The following is a 20,666-nucleotide window of genomic DNA, read 5'->3' as shown; positions in this document are numbered from 1 at the left end:
GAAAAACGTATTGGAAACTGGCTTCCTTACTTGTAATGTTGTGAATGGAAAACCAATGAAGTTTTTTTTCATATTACTGATTCTCAGATTATTCTGAAATGTATCCGGACTAGCTCATAAAAAAAGTCCTGTTTTAAAAAAATACACTTGCGTGTGTAAAATTACTTTTATATATTGAGGTCACATGTTAACAAAACTAGAGTAAAAGTTGAAGTTAAAGTTGAGCCTTAACATATATCTGTTTTATCCAGTTTACATGAAAAGTAGTATGTACTGTGGTTGGGGGGGGGAAGAATCATGTCAAATTTTGTGGCAAATGGATGCACGATTCCATAATTACTCAGCTTAAGAGAAATGATGTGTCAAAAGACAGCTGCCATTGCTTCACACTGGGAAATGCTTAGTTACATAAATGTGATGGACATAGGAGATTTGATGAGCATATGACAAAATGAGAGTAAATGACTTGAAAATCACAGGGAAAATGTTCAGCAGGTGATGTTGTAGCAGGTTTTCTGTGTAATATAGCCCTTTTCCTGCACACTCTTTCAAAATTTAAAAGGAAAATAAATAGGGTCACAGGTGCTATCATGATGGATGTCTTACCAGGCACTGCCAATGCTATGGTACCCTAATGTGTATAAGACGGCAGTTACTTGGATATGAAGAAAATGTGGACAACTTTAATGCTATGTTTGTTCTTCTGGAATTCAAACTTTCCCAACTGCAGAAACAAAAAATTCTGTTTATATTAACGGTATACATTTTGAGTCTAGATCAGCATTTCAAAAATTGAATAGTTCGAATCACTAAATGTCGAACTGACATGATCGAACTATACAATTTTCGAATGCCGATAAAACAAAAAATAAATAAACAAACCAAAAAAAGAACTAACTGGTGTAGGTAGGGGGGCAAGCCCCCCTGCACCCCCCACACCCACTGCTACTTAAATATACCAACTACGAGACCGCACTACATTGAGGTAAACAGAAATCTCCCCTTACGGAGATTTCCGTTTACCTGTTCGATGTTCTGCACTTTCGGCATTCTCGATGCGACAATATCAAATTCGATATTGTCAGCGGTCGAGATGCTGATAGGGACCCTACATTTCTGCCTTATGTAAAATGTGCTGCCATTTAGGACAAATAGAGCTACATATAGAATAACTTTTAGTGATACGAAAATTATGTATGTGGAGACAATTGTTTCTGAAAACTACTTCATGGTTTGGAATCTTTTTTACATGTCTTTACCTTGAAACTAAGTAGTCAAAAGAAATGAAAATCTGAAAAGTGGTTAAAATGTACATGTGCACACACGACTTTTGAAAAGAATACATTGTGTGTGTGTGTGTGTGTGTGTGTGTGTGTGTGTGTGTGTGTGTGTGTGTGTGTGTGTGTGTGTGTGTGTGTGCGTACGTATACATGTATGTATGGATGAGTGTTTTTGTGAATAAAATCGACCGAGGGGGCTTGTCTGTTGATGACTGGATCAGTGTGTGTAAATGTATGGGAGTGTGCATATATCCCAGGAAAAGTTTTGAATGAGTAATGCAGAAGTGTGAAGTGAGAACATATGTGTGCATGATATCTGAATGGTGTGTGTGTGTGTGTGTGTGTGTGTGTGTGTGTGTGTGCGCATGCACACGTGCATATGTAAGTATATGCATGTGGGGGTGGGTACTTTGTATGGGCCATTATACAGAAAACTAGCATGATCAAGTCTAACAGCACTAATGCACATCTCAGAGACATGCTAGAGAGTCAGTAATGAGGTCTTGCTCATGAGTCTCTCTGTATTGCATTTCCTCACCATAGCAATAGTTGACCAGCTCGTTTGCAAGCAGTTATTACATTTCTGAATCCTAAAGTGAGAATACTATTTTTTATGCACTTGAAACTTATAAAACTAAAAGCAAACCGAACTCACCACTGAAATTTAAAATTGGGAGGAACACTGTATGACAATCCAAGAAAAGTGCCAGCCAAGTCAAGATAAAATAATTTAATTGAGTGCTTTCATTTCAAGTATGCAACTTCTTCAGAATAACAAATCAATACACAAACTTAGTTTAAATACATGACATCATTAGTCACATGACACATGAAGGAAAAAACAAAAAGAAACAAAGTTAAAAACTTGAACAAAAGCATTACATTAATATTACATACCTTAAAATAAAAGTACAACTAATAAAATCACACATTAGCCCTAAAGATTTTAGCTTAAGTACACAGTTAATAGAAATGTTGTCATTTAAATGAGGCTTGACCCCTAAATTTGTTTTTATCAGCCAGAATAGTTCACAAACCTCAAAGAAAAGGTCCACATCACCACCCTGTCGACTAGGTCATAATGTTTCTATACCAGAAAATTAAAAATAATGCTGAGAAAATTCAGAAAAGTCTTTAGCCAGGATATTATTAACATCTTTCTTGATGATATTGTAAATGTGTTCCTTAATCCTGCTGTCCTTAAAGGTCCATTTGTTTTTTTCCAATATAGAAATAGGTACATTTCTGACAAATAGCTGCATAAACAATACTCTTAGAATAACAAGTGCATAAAACTTAGGGCTGATATTAACGTTACCCACAGTAAACCCCCTCGATGTTCAACAAAAACCTGCAAGTATTACAGTGACCACACCTAAAAGTCCTCCATTTACCTCAATTGTAGTTTTGACCACCATTGTTATGTTCAAACAGCTTCTTAAGACATACTCCCTTTGCACTGTAAACCATATAGAAACCACCACCATTTTTACTATATTGTCTGACTAAAAACACCCCAATTCCTTTAAATAATATTTTTAATGCCTGAAAAATCTAGGCTGTAGGTGGTAATAAAAGCTGTCCCCCAGTTCCCAGAAGGGGACTGCTTAGTAACATTACAGCTATGTGTATTCCCCCAAAGTGGGGTGTAGGTGCCAAGTTTTCTCTTAGAAACTACCTCATCCATAATATCCATAAACAATTTTTCAGGTACCCTCTTCTCAGGAACATGTTTTTTAATTTTTCACACTACAACAAAAAAGCTGAAAAATTATGGTTATTTCATTTTCTTATTGAAAATAGTGAGTTGAGTGGGAGAGAAATAAAAGTTATTGTGAACTTGACGGACATGGTTCTTACTAATAATTTTAAATTGTTATTGCTTGACAACATTTGGCTGGTGACCGGTTGATTCTAATGTTATCTTTTTGTTGGTTATATGTCATGTATTTAAACTGAGTTTGTTATTCTGAAGAAGTTTCATACTTGAAACAAAAGCATTCAGTTAAATTATGTTATCTTGACATGGCTGACACTTTTCTTGGGTTGTCATACAGTGTCACTTCCAATTTTGTATGCAACTTTGTCTAATGGAGCTTCCAATAAAATTTATAGTAAGAATTTTATAGTGTTGAAAAAATATTCCATTTTTTGTGTTGAAAAGTTTGAAGCATATGGGTTTATTCTGAAATGCAGGCGCTCAAAAAAATGCAGAAAATTACAGTGCAGAGAAATTTAAGTGCGTTATTTCAGAAATGTTGCTTTTCTATTCCAAAGTTACTAAAGAAAAGAAAAGGAAAAGAAAAAATGCAGATACTTCATTACGTGAAAACAAATATTTGTTCTTTCGCCTGGTAATAATAGCCTCTGAGATTATTACAGTAGGGAACCGGAGGTGTGGATACAGAAATCCACATGGCAACACAGGGCTTGCTCCCCATAAATTTAAGATAAATGTTTGTTTACTGTCTGCTGTTTGTTATTTTGTGCATTCATAGTAAAATGTTTACTGTTTCTTAGGAGAAACAAAATTCTTACTAAAGTATAGCTTTAAAAGTAAAAGCACAAATACTTCTCACTTCTGGATTACTCATTTCAAAACGTTTCCTAGGATATATGTTGGCACTACTAATTAAAAAAAATGTAAACATGATAAGGCAAGGTCTCCTACTTTATTAACACCTTCTAGCATGCACACACATAGTAAAGGTGAACACTTTGATCCACTGTTACCTGACCTTCTTCAGATCCAAATTCCTTGTAAAGTAATTACAGAAAGCATGAAGTACTGCATTCAGACCACTCTGGTGCTAATTGCTGATGTTACATGATTGATATTCACCTGACCATTACATCTGACTGGCAGACTGTACACAATACAAGGAAAAAACATTTGAAAATGAATATGAATAAAACATAAATAAAAGATATAATTTCTCCTTTTCATGAATTGGCCAGTCAGATATCTCCATTGACCTGTAGCACTCCAATACACAGAACCCTGAATAACATAAGCCTTGAATAGATAGGAAGATGGCCTTCAGGTGAAAGATATGATTGGTATAGAAAATTAGTTAATAAGTAGAAACTATTTATTGCTACTGGTCAGTAAATTCCCTTAAAATAAACCCAAGTAATAGATAGAACTTTGATACAGAAACACAATACAGAGATAAAACGTCCTCAGCAGTGTACAAATGCTAAAACTGATATATTCTAAACAGATACACGTGATTCTAACAAATTATGAAATGACTGACTGCCAAAGAATCTGTCCACATTTTACTGTGGCTTTCCCTTGGTAGTGTTAATAACTTTAAAGTGTGACAGTGCTACAGATATAGAAGGCAAACCCTGCTATATGGTGGTTTATATTGAAAAAAATATATTTTTTTCTGCTGGTCAAATATAGCGTCTGTTGAAAGTAGGTCATTTTTTTAATTTTGTTTCCATAAAGACTGGCCATGTGAATCCCATAAGCATGAAGCAGAATTTAAGAAAATAATTTTCTGTTAACTCCCACCAGAACTAAATTTAAGTTTTCTGTGTAGGGTGAAGCCCTTGAGCAACCTCTTGATAATGATTATATAAGAGCTTGCTTCATATGGTGAGCATATCTCTCAACTGCCCAGATTTTTGCAGAATGTCCCGATTTCTGCCTCATGTTTTTGGTCTGTTCCTCATAAAAGTTGTGGTTTTCTAGCATGTCATTGAGTATTTAAGTTCCTAACAATGATAGACATTTGAGTTTCAGACTTCATATCCTTCAGAAAATGCATTTTAATGCAAAGCCTGTTTTTCTGTCAACTTTCTAAGTTTATATAAAAAATATTTAAATGCTTCCTTGATTTTTGGTCTTTGACCCCCCCGCCATTATTTCTGACTTTGTTTTTAACTCTTGGGCTACAAGTCTGAGAGGTATGTTGGGGAGAGGAATATGGTGACTTCAGAATATCTATGGTTAGTACATTCATTTACATAAGAGAGGTATTCAGAGATGGTTTTCTGTTGGACTCTCCATGGTGTTTAAATAGCCTGAACTTCAAGCAAAGGCTTAAAATGAAATCATAATTAACAGTTTTAGAATGGTATGCACAGCAACTGTTCTCTGCAAACATTTGAATAACCATTTCCCTGTAGAGACTAAACAACTGTGATTTAGCATGTTACTTACTCTGGGGTGTGTAGTCTGTGGCTGTCTGTTCTCTGCAGTAAGCTTTGCTGTCAAACATTTCTAAAGGAAAATAAAAGATATATCTGCATCAGAACATAGAAGTGGAAATGTAAAGTTAAATAGCTATACAAATCCTAACTTTGTCCACCAAGAATAGCTATAGTGTAATCTTCGGAATTGCATGAAATTAAGAAGGCATATTACAGAACTACCAAATAACAACTGAGACACTACAGGTTAAGTCCATACTAATTCTGATCAATGTACATGTGTAGAAACCATCTATGTAGGTAGATGGAACTTACTGCTATGACTGTAGGCAGAAGCTGTCTGTGGGTCAAATTAGCACACAGTTTGCAGATGTTAAGACCTCTTCTGTGGGTATTTGTTGGCATAGGTTTTCAATATGTTTCTCAAGTATGGTATACTTCTGCATGGGAAATAATTTAAGAAAGGAATTTCCATATATATATATATATATATATATATATATATATATATATATATATGTGTGTGATTATGTACATCTCTATATATGCGTAAATGAGAGAGAGGGTGTGTGTGTGTGTGTGTGTGTGTGTGTGTGTGTGTGTGTGTGTGTGTGTGTGTGTGTATGTATATACCCTGTGCATTTATGTGTGTATATGATAGAAGAATTCAGTCATCTCCTTGACTCCATTGCTGTTTCAGGCTTTCAACACGCTTACTTGGTCACTGTGTGATGATATGGGCACTTGCCAGCATAGCCAGCTGGAGTTGTATGGAATGCTATGTCCTTTGACTATCAGACTGATTTATACAAGATGCTTGTGTTACAAATGTATTACAACTGAATGTCATTTGTATATCAAACTGCTTTGTACCGATGATTGTGCTGAAATGCTGACTCTTTGCCAGGGTAATGGAGGTAATGGGGAAGGGAGTAACCATACTCCAGAAGCAATAAAGGTCAAAAAACATCTTCCTCAGTACCAAGAAGGTGATAATTTTGATAGTTTTATTTATATATTTGAAAGAGTATGCAAAAAGTATAATGTGGACTAAGGGCTCTGGGTATGGTTCCTGACCCCCTTACTCCATTGTAAAGCTGTAAAAGCTGTTTCTAAATTGTCTGATACTGATGGTTTAGATTATGGTAAAGTTAAGCACTCTTTATTACAGTGTTTTAAGGCAACACTTGAAGCTTGCAGAAAAAAAAGTTTTGTGAAAATAGACGCAAGGCAGATGACAGTGTATTTAATTATATTGTTGAAGTAAGCACTTATTTTCATAGGTGGGTGAGTGGGTGTCAGGTCACCACATTTCAAGTGCTGGCAGACCTTTTGGTGAGGGAAGAAGCCCTTAGCACTTTGCCTGAGGACATGAAAATTAAAGTGAATTTAACCAAAATGATGACTGTCATTAAAACCTTTAAAATGAGAGGCACATTAGATTTAAACTGTTCATCTTTGCAGTGACAAGAATTTAAGCTTGCCTAGTATTTCACAATGCAGTGTTACCTTCTTGTCATATAATAATATTAATACACATAGCTGGTTCTCTAATATTATCTTAATTGATTACTTTTCTTTGAGGCACAAAATGATAGTGGTGAGGCAGTAGTAACTCATACTAAATATGTTTGTGTGTAACAGCTACAACTTTCAAAATGTGTGTTATTTCTGCCCATGTTATTATTTATACTGAATTCTATGCATGTATGTAGTGCATTCAAATGTATACGCATGCATATAACACACACACATGCACGCACACGCACACACGCACGCACATGCACGCACACATGGTGTGTCTGTGTACTATAAAAATGGCATTCTTTTCAAGGAGGTTTAAGGTTTTACATATTGTACATTGTATGTCATTATTAAGTGACTTCAGTAGTCAGTGTTTTGCCAGAAACAAATTTTATAAGGAACAGACCAAAAGTATTAGGCAAAAATCTGGATAGTTGAGAGGTATGTTAGTGGAGTTTGGCTTTATTGGCCTGAATGCATCAATAAAGACTCATGTAAGGTAAAAAGTCAGTAAGCACTCAAACGTCATGTAGCGGAAGCACTTGTACAGCCTTACGGGGTCATTTGCACATATCCTATGAGATTCCTTTTAAGGAGGTTTTAAGTATTACACAGGGAAGACTGGTTTGTTTCGATCTTTTTATTGTTGCCTATATGGTTTTTCTATGTGGCCTTTTATGTGTTATTTTGAATTATATTTTTAAAGCCATTTGTAGCTTAAATCCCTTTTAGACATGGGACAGACTTCTTAATAGCTAAAACCAAAAAGTCTGCACTGCAGGAAACACGAAATTGAGTTCTAATTTTCTAAAACTATTAGATGTTATAAAGTAAGGGCATGTTATGTTAAGGTCATTCTTCATCCCTTTTTGTACATGACCACTGAACATGATATCCATATTGCCCTTATAAGTATTGCTTCCATACTCCAAGATGAAGGGACTCTTCCGTAAAAGGTTCCAGAGACAATACTACATCTCAGCATTGGTACTTATCCGCCACAGGTGTGCCCTGCCCTGTTCCTTCCAACCATAATACACAACTAAATTGAAAACAAGTCTGAAGGTACTAAGGGTGCTTATCACATTATAGTACCAGTACTATAGTGTAGTACAGCATTGGTGATTCAGTCAAACTAGTCCACTTTTACTAGAGGAACAAGTTATGTAGAGACAGCGCCTGAGTTATAATGGGGATGGCGATGAAGAGGGTGCTGCTAAATAAATAATAATGCCCTCCACAATCGATATTTTAGGGAAATAATGGCCTAAATAGGGCTTGCTGCAATGCCTGGTATCATAGGTGGTAGGCCTGTACACTTATGGAACATTTGTTATTTCTCTTTAATGCTCAGATTGGAGCGTATTATTGTAGTTAGAAAATGACACCTACTTTTGTTTTGTTTTAATTTTCATTTTTTTAATTTTAAGAATGTGTTTTTGGAAACCATAGTTCCTTTCCCCATCTATATATTTTACAATACTTCACATATTGGACTTTTAGAAATGGCTAGCTAATACCCAGTAAGTGTATCAGACTGCAGATATATATATATATATATATATATATATATATATATATATATATATATATATATATATATGTGTGTGTGTGTGTGTGTGTGTGTGTGAAACCATAGCAATTTGGTGTAGTCTGTTAACAGGATTAGGGAGGCTAGTAGGAAGCTTTACAGTCATGTAATGTTTCTGTGTAAGTGTCTGTGTTTTATATTTGGCTATATGTAGAATTAATCATTTGATGCTTCTAAGGCTTGACCAACCATGTTTCAGTATTCAGAAAGGCTACTATTACCTTTCTAAACTTTGCAGGGTTTGAGACTTTTGGAACAATAATCTAACTTCTTGTTTAACAAGATGTAGTTTTGGAGTTTTTGATTGTGGGGCACATAACCAGTGATAGGTCTTTATGGAGAATCACTGTCTAGTGTGCACACCTTTAGTGAAGGACTATTAGCTGAGACTGTAACAGAATTCTCCACCTCTAGAAATGGTTTATAAGCAGTCACCTATATTATATGACAGCATTGTGTAACTACCACAACAAGGTTTAAATAAGTGCGTATGAAGGAAGGCATGACCTGTCTGTGTGGAGTTTCCATGTTCTCCTCATGTCTGTGTTTGTTCCTACCATCTCCCAAAAACATACCGGGTGTTTCCACCTCGAGGATACAAGGTACCTGGTTCAATCCCAGATCTCTCAGTTGAACTTAAGACGTATGCCAACAGGGTGGATCCAAAATGAATGGTTGTGGGCAGCAACACAGACTCTAGGTGGTGTTTCTTGGGTGAGCAGTCACCTAGACCATCATGTAGGCATTATCTGTGGTGTGCAGTATCCTCTAGACAGAGAACACAAACTTTTGAGTTGTGTAAAAATTATCTGTAGGTGATGGTGTCATGTCAACTAATGTTAAGGAATATAGGTATTTGCCATTGTTAAGTGGGTTGAGGAATGAACCTATGTTGATCTCTGCCAAGGAGCCATTTTAATTGTGGGAAGTGTCTAAGTGCCACTATTAGCCAGTGTGTACTAACCAATTGTGTGTGCCTGTTATAAAACCTAGCCTGCATTAACTGGGATACCTCCATTGAGTGAGAATGCAGCTTTGACGTGTAGGACATGATGGTGAGGAGGAGATACTGTGAATATCATGTGTAAGGAGGACACAAGATGGAAGGGCAGAGTCTCTTGGCTTCACTTGGCTTGGGATCCGGAGTTTACTACTCTGGGAAAAGACAGATTAGAACTATGATTAAAACTATGAGGGATGTCATTAGAACCAGTGACAGACTCATGCCAGTCAGATTCCAGCATGAAGATGGTGAAGTCTTTTTAATCTCAGCCAATGCCCCACAGTAAAGCTGTGATGGTGAGGAAGAGAGAGAGAGCATTCAGGAAACAGGAAGAAGGCAAGTGAAGAAGAGGATGTTCAGCTAAGAGATGGCTGGAATGTGTGAGAGGAAATGTGTATCATCTAGGAATGACTGTTGATCAAGGGAAGAAAATGTCTCTGAATCAAGCAAAAACTGACATGGCACTGTGACCCCCATGTAGAAAATGAGAAAAAAGGAGGCTGATGATAACGATAAGGAAAAATCCAGATGTATGGCACTGAGGGGTGGAGCTCTGACTGTGCCAACAGGACCAGTGATTGAATAGAGGCCCAAGGTTACAGCTTCATAAGTACTAGCTAGTTTATCATTCTGTGTGGATCTGAAGAATTCTACCCTTACATTCCTATGGTAGTTTTTAGCTCTTGTAGGTTTAGGTGCTGGAAACCTGGACAAAAAGGGATGTGAGTGAGTGGTTAATGTTGGCTTTCCCGGCACCAGAGATGGGGGGTTGCATTTTGTACTACATGAGCAACACTTGGAGAGTCATTTTGTACTGTATGAGCAACATCTGGAGGGAGGCCTCATATGTATACACTGTGTATGGATGGGGAGATGTAAGGACACTAGCCTGCCAATGACTGAATCCCATTCTGACCAGGTGTAATGGGCGTGTGGCTGCACACACACTGACGGTTGTGCTTCATGTGGCAGGAATTACACTGTGTCTGCTGGTCAAAAGGGCAGGACTTTAGAAATGCCCAAAAAATTCCTATCCCCCTCCTGGCTAAAAGCATAATCCCCAGATTTTATTTTCTTCATCTTGCATTCCTAGATTCTTTGAAATGAGAGAATGGATGGAGGAGTGATGTCACAGGATAATGGCAGACAAAATTAAAATTGCAGCAATGGAAATAAACAAAAAGATACAAATGATTCATTTACTGTTTTCTCAGCAGTGCAGTGAGGAAGTACTCAGGAAATAATGTGGGTACATGGGCAACACTTACTGCCAGGGTTAAATCATCTGCTTCTCTGTTAAGAAAGTAAGATAGGCCCAGTCATTAAACTAATGTCAAAAAGCTTCCTCCTTAAAGTAGCAAAGCAACTGTGCAAGATAAATACAGAAATACAACTGCAAATATCAAAACAGAACACATATCTAGCAAAATGCAAACAGTACTCAAAATGTATAAAATGAGACAATAAGGAATCTCCAAACAAGTTACAAGAATGTTGTTTTCAGTAAACAACATCTTTAGAAGACAGATGGATAGTACAAACAGGTTAGTCTGACCTCTATGACAGGTAAGATGATCAAATCTCTTTGAAAAGAAAGATTTATTCTGTATCTGGAGACCAGTGGAGAAGAGGACCCAGGGCAGTAAGATATGGTTTTCATATTAGAAACACGAAAAAGCTAAATGTCGAATGTATGTACATCGACACATAAAAGTCAATGTACATACAGAGCGAAACTCAAAATGCTGAACCTGTCTTTTAGCCAGCAGCGTGATGGTGGGGATAAGGAAATATGTCTTTATCCCCACTGTAGTGCATTCTCGGAGTTGGTATATTTAAGTAAGGGGTGTTTATTTTTTTATTTTGCTTACCTGTTTGACACGTTTTGATTATGAAACACATTCAGCGTTTTGATTTTCAACGTTTACATGTTTTGCTTTGTATGTACATCGACCTTTATGTGTCGATGTACATATATTTGGGATTTAGCCTTTTTGGGTTTCTAATATAGACCAGTAAGATATCATAGTAGGAGCAGCATGTCAGATACACTTTATAGAGATATTTTACTGGGTAGTTAACCAACTGGGGCTCTGAATGTGAATTTTCTAGGCTTCAGAAAGGATTTTTCTGTTGTGGAACACAAAAGATTAATACACGAGTTGTACTGCCTTCAAACATAATAGTTTACACTGGGTAAGAAGGTGAGAACTTCATGTAGTATTAAACTGTACTGCAAATTACCTGAAGTGATGCTAAATGATTCTGTATGTAGGGAAAATGATGACCTACTCTCATTAATACCCCCCCCCCCCGATAAGTGGCATAGAGGAAGATATACAGATATACTATCAGCGACATGAGTTTGGTGGCTAATTCAGCGTAACAGTCATCCCGCTCTCCCTCTGGAAAAGGGTAAAGAAAGCCAAGTACACTGCTGGTGACCAGGATTTTGCATGTGTCCCAGGCAATGGAGGGTCAGCTGGAAGGATGGAGGACCAGACAGCTGAATGCTGGAACTTCACTCTTTTATGATAGAAGTTGGAAACAGATGCTGTAGTGGTTATCATCAGAAAGAGGTCAGGTATGTAACTAACAGTCCTAATAATTCATTGTAGTATATGAACAGATTAGGTATGACGTGTATGGGATTGTTGTGTGATTTGCTGGCATCATTTTATGTTCATACAGTGAGATGAGTATGGTATGATCACTGCATCATGAGTGATCACATGCCAATGACAGTCACACTTGTGCTTCGTGACTTATGTTTCAGTAGCCTTGAGGCTTTCATCACTAAAGAGTGAGGCATTCTCACTGATGGGTCAAGCTGGAGTGTCACCTGTCAGTACTGAGTTTTGGGATTAGGAATGGGTATCTTTGTAGCAGGTTGGGCTTGGAGGCACATGCCAGTGAATGAGTGAAATACAGGGGTGGGACATCTGCAACTGAGAGAAACAATGCTAAGGAAGAAACACGCACTTATCTCTATATAGCTATATCTATCTGAGGTACAAATATTCAAAAACAGATATAGTGCAGAGAGACTGCAACATGACTTAAAACCACAACTCTTAACTGTCCTGATTTTTTCAGAATGTCAAGATTTTTGCCTAACATTCTTGGTCTGTTCCTCATAACATCTTCAAACTTCCTATTCTTCTGAAAGTCCATTCTAACACAAATCCTGTTATCCTAGAAACATTCTACGTTTATAAGACCATTATTTAAAATCTGTTCCTATTTTTGAACCTTTGTCCCCCCCATTATTTTAGGTTTTGTCTAGATTTCTTGCTCTAAGAAGCTGAGAGGTATGCTTAAAACTGCAGGACTCTTCTAATGTATGCTACTTTACGATGAATGCAAACAATTGTAAAACAATCCCTGCTTACAGAAAAACCTAAGAGAGCTGCAGACTGTGGTATGGAGGGGTCTATATTATATGAGCGAAAGTTCATATGAACGAACGCTCTAATGAGCGAAAATGCCGGGCATCAAAATGCTTTTTCTGGAGTTGCAGTACAGTGAAGATATGAATATTTGCCCTTTCCTCACTGTAGTGCAATCTCGGAGGTGGAATATATATTTAGCGGGGGGGGGGGGTGCAGCCCCCCACAATATAACATTCGATGTCTTGCATTTTCGCTCATTACAGCGTTCGTTCATATGAACTTTCACTCATATAATATAGACCCGGTATGGAGAACTTGGAATACAAATTGCAGAGTCTGCTGAATAGTACAGAGGGATGAGATCTGGCAGCAGCAACAGTGATGTGAGTTTAAGTAATGGGACTGGGACTGAAGAAGCAACCTGAGAGAGAGTGAAAATGACTGGATGATGCTTACTTAACCTTTATGGAGGAAGTATTGGAAAAATCATTCTTATTTAGCAGTGACTGCTGGCACAAAGCATAGAACAGGCCTGCAGAATTCAAGAATCCCACGGCAGCACACCTCTCTCATTATCTGCAGATTGTATTCATGGTACCAAACCAAGAGGATTACTGGCCTCAAACAGTTGCCTTATGCAGCACAACTGAAAAAGCTAAGACTGTTCTCTATTGCATACCGCTTTCTCAGAGGCGATCTCTGTCTAACGTACAGAGCCATGTCCAACCCAGAATTGTTGAACATGCTCCATCTTAGCAAAACCAAATCTACTCGAGCTACACGCTCTAGGGATATAAACCTCAACACAACAATGAATAGAACATGCTGGAGGGATAGATTCCCTTCGCAGAGACTTCCCTTACTATGGAACAGGGTCCCAATCTACATAAGACAGAGCCCCTCACTATCACTGTTCAAGAGAAACCTTGATGAGTGGATGGGTAATAGAAAGTTCACACCGGGGATCACACCAACAGCACTACTAGATAGGGGCCATGGGTATTAGCTGCTAGTACAAGGGTCTAGGGAGCTAATAAAGGGGCGGTGAATACTGCACAACGTGGCTGGGCTAATATATGCCTTTGGGCAGATAGCCCAGTACCAGTCTATGAACCTATGAACCTATGGTAGTTTAAGTTGAAATTTGCTTATCCATGAAGGACCTGTGATATAATGAATTTATTAATCCAGCAAGGTATATTATGTACGTGTTAAACAGAGCACAGTAATAGTACTGATATCTATGTAGCAAACATAATACTTAACTATAGCCTGGGATTCATAGATGGCCATTGCGTAGGTGCACAGTATTAATTTTCAAGGAGGTTACTGTGCAAAAAACTGCAGAGCTAATCTGACAATTATTAGGCATTGAACAACACCAGCAGTCTGAGCAAAGGGCTGTATAATTAGAGAGAGGTGTAACAATAACAGGATAAACAGTGCCTGGCTGCTTTGTGACAGAAGTGGTGCAATTGCAGCTACATAAGCAACATAAGGGATAACACATCCAAGGCAGGTTGGTCAAGTCAGTGCATGTTCATGTGCACAATGTAGCACCACATAACTGCATCTCATTCTCATTCAGGCCTAAAAGAGTTGTATAGCTGCTATGAAAGAGGCCAGTGTGAGTGTGCACAACAAAGTGCCAACCCAGTTCATCATGTAAATGGGAAGGAAATGAGATAGATTGGAACTAGGAAAGGGGAGAAAGCAAGCAGATCTAAACACATAAGGGTAACCAGACGGTATGAAAAGTGGTGTGGGGAGGAAGTACTTTTTGTAGGGAAATAGCCTTTTTGTAAGATTTACAAGAGAAGAGTAGATGAGGAAGGCAGTCGGGGACAGCTGCAGATGAAATAGACAGAGAAGGGCAGGTAGCAGGGGCAGACAGACAATTCAGAAATCAGAAATCATTCTCGGGGACTTCAATATCGACTGGCTAACATGTTCATCAAACTTCCCCACCATCCATATCAACTTACATTGTTTCTCCCAGATTATTACTTCCCCCACTAGAATCAATAAACCCAACAATAAGGAAACTGTCCTAGATTGGATCTTAATAAATAACAACCCTCAGTTATACAAATCAGGTACCCTACCTGAGGACATGAGCGACCGCATCCTAACCTATATAATCAGAAAAAAGGATGACATGTCTCAACAAACTACCTTTAAAACCCTTAGGTATGCAAAGAACTTTAACCTAACTTGTTTCCAAACCGAACTTAACTCATGCAAATGGGCCAATCTTAAAGTACTTCCCCTTAACAAAGCAGCCTCAGACTTCAATGCTGGATTCCTTGCAATCTTAGACAGGCATGCTCCCACACGAACAATCAGAACCAAAAACAAAACTGCTCCATGGCTAACCAATAGTACTAGACAAAAACGTATTGCTAGAAACACAGCATGGACCTCCCTGGAGAGCCACCAAATCCCCACAAGCTCACATTAGATACAAAAAAAATGAGATATGAGACAAAAAGGTCTATTGTGTTAGACAAACATAACTACTATTTCAATTTACAACAAAAACACCAAAATCAACCCCAAAAATTCTGGTCATGTCTGAATAAACTGCTCCACTCAGGCAAATCCGCAACCCCCATCCCCACAGCTACCCTACAGCTACCTCCTAAGTGTGTTGCAAAGCCCTTTACTACTTTCTTCACAGAAACAGTCCAGTCCCTAGCTAATAATCTATCCCCATCTCCTCTACTACAACCACACCCACTCAGGCAAATATCCCTCCCTTCAAATTTGATCCTATCCCCACTGACTATATTAAATCCCTGCTTAAGAAACTAAAACCTACCGCCCTGGCAGCAGACCTACTTCCTGCAGAGTTTCTGCAAAAGGCCTCTAATGAAATAGCATACCCTAGCTCCATCCTAATCAATCATACTATCCACGAATCCTACATCCCCTCCATCTGGAAAATCTCTCTCATTATTCCACTTCATAAAGGGGAAAACTCCACAGAACTCTCTAACTACAGACCTATAGCCATACTATCTTCCTTAGCCAAAATAATGGAAAAATGCACACACAAGCAAATTCTAACACACCTTACTCAGAATACTCTCCTAGCACCAACCTAGCATGGATTTAGACCCGCACATAGTACAACTACTGCCCTTCTCGCCTTTTCTCACACAGTAAATCACAACTGTAATCAGTATAAGCTGTCCTCAGCCCTCTTTCTCGATCTATCAAAAGCATTCAACATGGTGAATCACCACCTACTCCTAGACTCTCTAAAATCACTTTCCTTAGACAACCCAGTAATCAACTGGTTCCACTCTTACCTCCATGGCAGACAACAAGCTGTTCTACGGAAAGACAATCTCTCCCCCCTTCTACCTGTCAACGTTGGAGTACCCCAGGGTTCTATATTGGGTCCCCTCCTTTTCTGCATTTTTATTAATGACCTACCCTAAGTTATCCCAGATGCAACTTGTATACAGTATGCAGATGACTCCACACTTAACTGCTCTGCCTCCACTCCCACAGAATTACAATCCCTATCCCAAATCACCTTCAACAAAGTATAGAACTGGCTGAATAATCGTCGTCTCCTGTGTAACCCAAACAAAACCAAACTTCTTCTTTTCTCCCCTACCCGTAAGTTAACATTACCAATAATTACAATCTCATCTAACAATGGTACCATAATCTCCCCTAAACCTTGCACTAAACATCTTGGAATAATCTTTGATAATAATCTGAAGTATGATGCCCATATAGACAAAACCATAAAAACAGTTAATAAAAAATAGGCTCCTTGTATAGGATTTAACAGTTCTTAACCCCATCTGCCAGAATTGCCATAGCTCGGACACATCTGCTGTCAACCCTTCTGTATACCTCACCCATCCTTACAAATCTCAGTAAATCAAGCCTTAACAAAATCACTAGCTGCTATTACAATATAGCTAGATTTGCCACAGGCTCAGCCTCTATAACCCACCACTGTCAAAATCTTCACAAACTAGGCTGGCTAGAACTACCCAGTCAGCTCCATTATACCCAACTCATAGTTATTCATAAAACCCTCTACCTACCCACCAGTACTCCCATTCTGAATAATATTATTACCCCCTACAGCAACGTAGAATCCCTCCGCTCATCCAACAGAATGCCTGTACAATCAACCAAAGTCAACAGCTCAGCTGGAGAATCATTATTCTCCAACTCTGCTGGAAAAAAAATGGAACCTACTTCCTGCTGAACTAACCACTATATCCTCCTTGCCCCAATTCAAAATATCCCTAAAGATGTATCTAAACAGGGATTGGCTATGTCCATGTCTAAACCCAGACTAACCCCCCCAAAAAAACAACAAGAAAAAGGTAAGAAAAACATAGCTATGTCCATGTCTACACCCAGACTAACCCAAAAAATAATAAGACAAAGGTAAGATAAACATAGCTCACAGAGGTGAAATACCCATTAATAACCATTCCCCACCCAGACAACATTCACTTCTCTACAACCATTAGAATTCTATTATCAGGAAGATAACTTGTTATACTACCCATTCTGAGCCTGTGCTCTTCTCCTCTGCATAGTATTCACAATAACTTTCCTTCTTAGCTAACCACCTTCTATCTTAACCATCATCCTTACATTCATCCTGGAAATACGTTTCTTTCTTTTTTACACACTTCAAAGATGTATAATGTTATCTCTGTATATGAATACCATACACCCACAATGTTTGCTTCATTTAGATGGAACCTTGACTATAAATTGTTAGTGATTTGTTAAATGTTTAGATTTCTATGTAACCACATCCTTAAGTGTCAATTATTTGCAATGTGGAGCTTTTCTCCCCGGGCTTCCGCTGAAAATGGACATGTATCCAGTTGGGCTATCCCAGTTAACAAATGTAAAATAAATAAGTAACAATAAATAAATAAATAAATAAGAACTCTGTCTTAGAAAGGGACAGTATACACAGAAAAGGTGGTTAAGAAAATATATAGATGCATACTGAGGGAGGACGAGTAATGATGTGGGGGGGTTATAACAATGAAAAGGGAATGGGGAATGACACATAATAGAAGGAAAACACAAGGATGGGGATAGAATGGAGTCTTGGCAAATTTGGATGCCAGGCTATCACAAAGGGCAACAAAGACAGGCCTCACTCACCTGGGTGGCCAATACTATGACTCGGTTGTTACCCTGGTGGCTCAGTGAGTGAGGTCTACCTGTCACTCATGCCACTAGCCATGCCAGAAGGCACTTCACATTGCTAAGGTGGGCATCCAGTTGCCAGAATACCTCAGCAGCTACCAGCCTCTGCAGTAATTCCAGGAAACCATGGGTGGCTCCCTCCAATCAACTTTTCAGAAAATGAGACTTTACACCATTCTAAGAAACAGATACAGAGGACACCAGTGACCCTTTTATGTAATCTCCAGCAGTCACCCTGCTGAGAGAAAGACATTGTGGCCATTGGTGACTCAGCATTACTATCCATGATGACTGCAGATTCATCACTTTCTCTTCTACACTCAGATCTGCAGAAGGATGACAATGGGATATCACACACATATTCTACAAAGATGGTCACAAATTTCATGTACAGCCTGATGCCTGGAGATGTAATTCTATCTTCTGTAACATACGCCTTTCAGTATTTGGCTGCCAGTCCATTAGTATTGGAAAACAAAATAAACAGTCTTAAATATGCATGTACAACAGTTAAAATAGTAAAAGACAGTGGTAATAAAAAATTCTTGAAGTACATTTTAGGCTCCCTCTCCTGAAAATCCTCCGCCTCCCACTGATGATGCAGGTTGTGATTGCTCTAATTCAGGACACTGTACCAAAGCTTGCAGTGTTCTCCAAAATGGGTGAAGCCAGTGGGATGACACCATTTCAACAAGCTTATGCCAGGCATCCACCTTTCATCAATGAGTCATCATAGCTGTCCAGCAGGTGGTCCACAAAATTCCTGTCCAGAAAGAACAAGAAAATCCTGCTCATCATTCTTGGCACACCATGCTGTTATAGCCACTAATTAAGGTCAAATTAAAGAGCCTCATGTGCAGGGACACACATTTGTGAATCATATGTTGCACAATGTGGTGCATGTGTGCAACATTAATACATGTCTGCAGTGCTACACGACAGTGCTAAGACATGTCCATAGCACTGCATTGTGGTGTTACAGATGTACATGTGCTGCATGGAGGGGTATACTGGCTACATGCTTAGTGGTTACTGTGGCATGCATAACATATGGTATCAAAATGGGCAACAGCAGGGATTCAAAGACAGTGGGGCTGTTAGAAAAAAGTAAGGCAGAATACAAAGTTAAAGTTGCTATAGACACCAAAGAAAACTACATTTCATTCTTCAGCTATATCAGAAAATTGAAGAATAATGTTCAGCAATGCACTGAACTCATCTATTATATCATCCCATACTCTCATCGCAAGGCTGTAGCAAATATATTAGCAGACAAATACAGTGTTAACTTTACCCCTCCTACCCTCATTGTTGACTCCACTAATAAGAACATTGGTTTCCCCTAAAATCACCTTGGAACAAGTATTAGACTCCCTGTCAAAGGCTAAAAATAATAACACTTCTATGGGACCAGACAACATACCAGTTTGCATACTCATCAGTGCTAAGTATGCACTATCTGCCCCTCTACTTGAGTTGTTCAACCTCAGCCTGTCTACAGGGTTTCTGCCAGGTGCGTGAAGGATAACCGCTGTGACTCCCCTACACAAGGTGTGGGGGATCCCTCTACAGACCCAGGTAATTATAGGCCAATCAGCCTCAGCAGCCTTATATGTAAAGCCTTGGAATATATTACAGCAGAAATTATTTATGCAGACATCAGCAACTTAACTGAACTCAACCCCATACAGTCTGGTTTTGTACAGGGCAGGTCCTACCTCCTGAACCTAGTAAGTTTCTTTGAAAACGTTACAGAGGAGGCTGTGAACAGTGGTCACTCCGTGCATGCTGGTCATCTTGACCTGGCTACAGCTTTTGACGCTATCCCCCATTACTGTATTACTAAAAAGTTAGACAAACAATGGAATGCACTACATTTTCTGCTAGATTGCGAACTGGCTATCCAACAGATCCCAAGTAATGAAGGTTGCTGAAAACCTCTCTGATCATAGAATTGTAACTTGTGGAGTACCACAAGGATCAGTGTTAGGCCTTCTTGGTGTTTGGCATTTATTTTGTAAACATACAAGCCAATATCCCTGAAGTGTGATTGACCAAGTTTGTTGATGACTGCAGGCCAGGCACTCTTACCTCCCTTTTCACTGAAAGTAAACACCTACAGCAAGGACTGGATTAGATACCCATCTGGTGTACTAAAAATAGTCTAAAGGTAAATGCAAAAATGTGCAGCACAGTAGCATTCAGCAAAAATTGTCTTCAATTTCATATGTTATAAATAGTACTTCTCTTCAGACAGTGAAAGTTGTAAGACACCTGGGTGCTTATGTGGACAATTCTCTCATTCAGTCTTGTTTCCACAGTAAGGAAATCCTTCTACCTGACCAAGTAAATTACAAGGGAATATTATCAAGAGTCAAAGAAGTCATCCTACCCCTGTATTCTTCCCTAATCTGTCCCATCATTGAATGCAATGCCCTAATTGGTATGTACAAATCAAGCATATTACTCATCTAAAGGCCCCAGATTTTTCTGATCAAGAAAAT

General features: G+C 38.6%; 1 protein-coding gene across 3 annotated transcripts in view; it reads right to left on the bottom strand.

Annotated features, from left to right (window-relative positions):
- EHF (ETS homologous factor) overlaps nt 1–20,666 on the bottom strand; it is a 402,661-nt gene that overhangs the window by 64,282 nt on the left and 317,713 nt on the right. For all 3 annotated transcript variants that reach the window (XM_044082637.1, XM_044082638.1, XM_044082639.1), the window contains one exon: nt 5,455–5,514. In XM_044082637.1, the coding sequence (XP_043938572.1) occupies nt 5,455–5,514 (60 nt within the window). The remainder of the gene's footprint in view (nt 1–5,454; nt 5,515–20,666) is intronic.

This window comes from Protopterus annectens, chromosome 9.part0 (genome assembly GCF_019279795.1).
Source record: "Protopterus annectens isolate FY-2018-M chromosome 9.part0, PAN1.0, whole genome shotgun sequence".
Classification (NCBI taxonomy): domain Eukaryota; kingdom Metazoa; phylum Chordata; order Ceratodontiformes; family Protopteridae; genus Protopterus; species Protopterus annectens.
The sequence above is the reverse complement of the archived record's forward strand: the minus strand, read 5'-3'. Positions and strand labels throughout refer to the sequence as shown.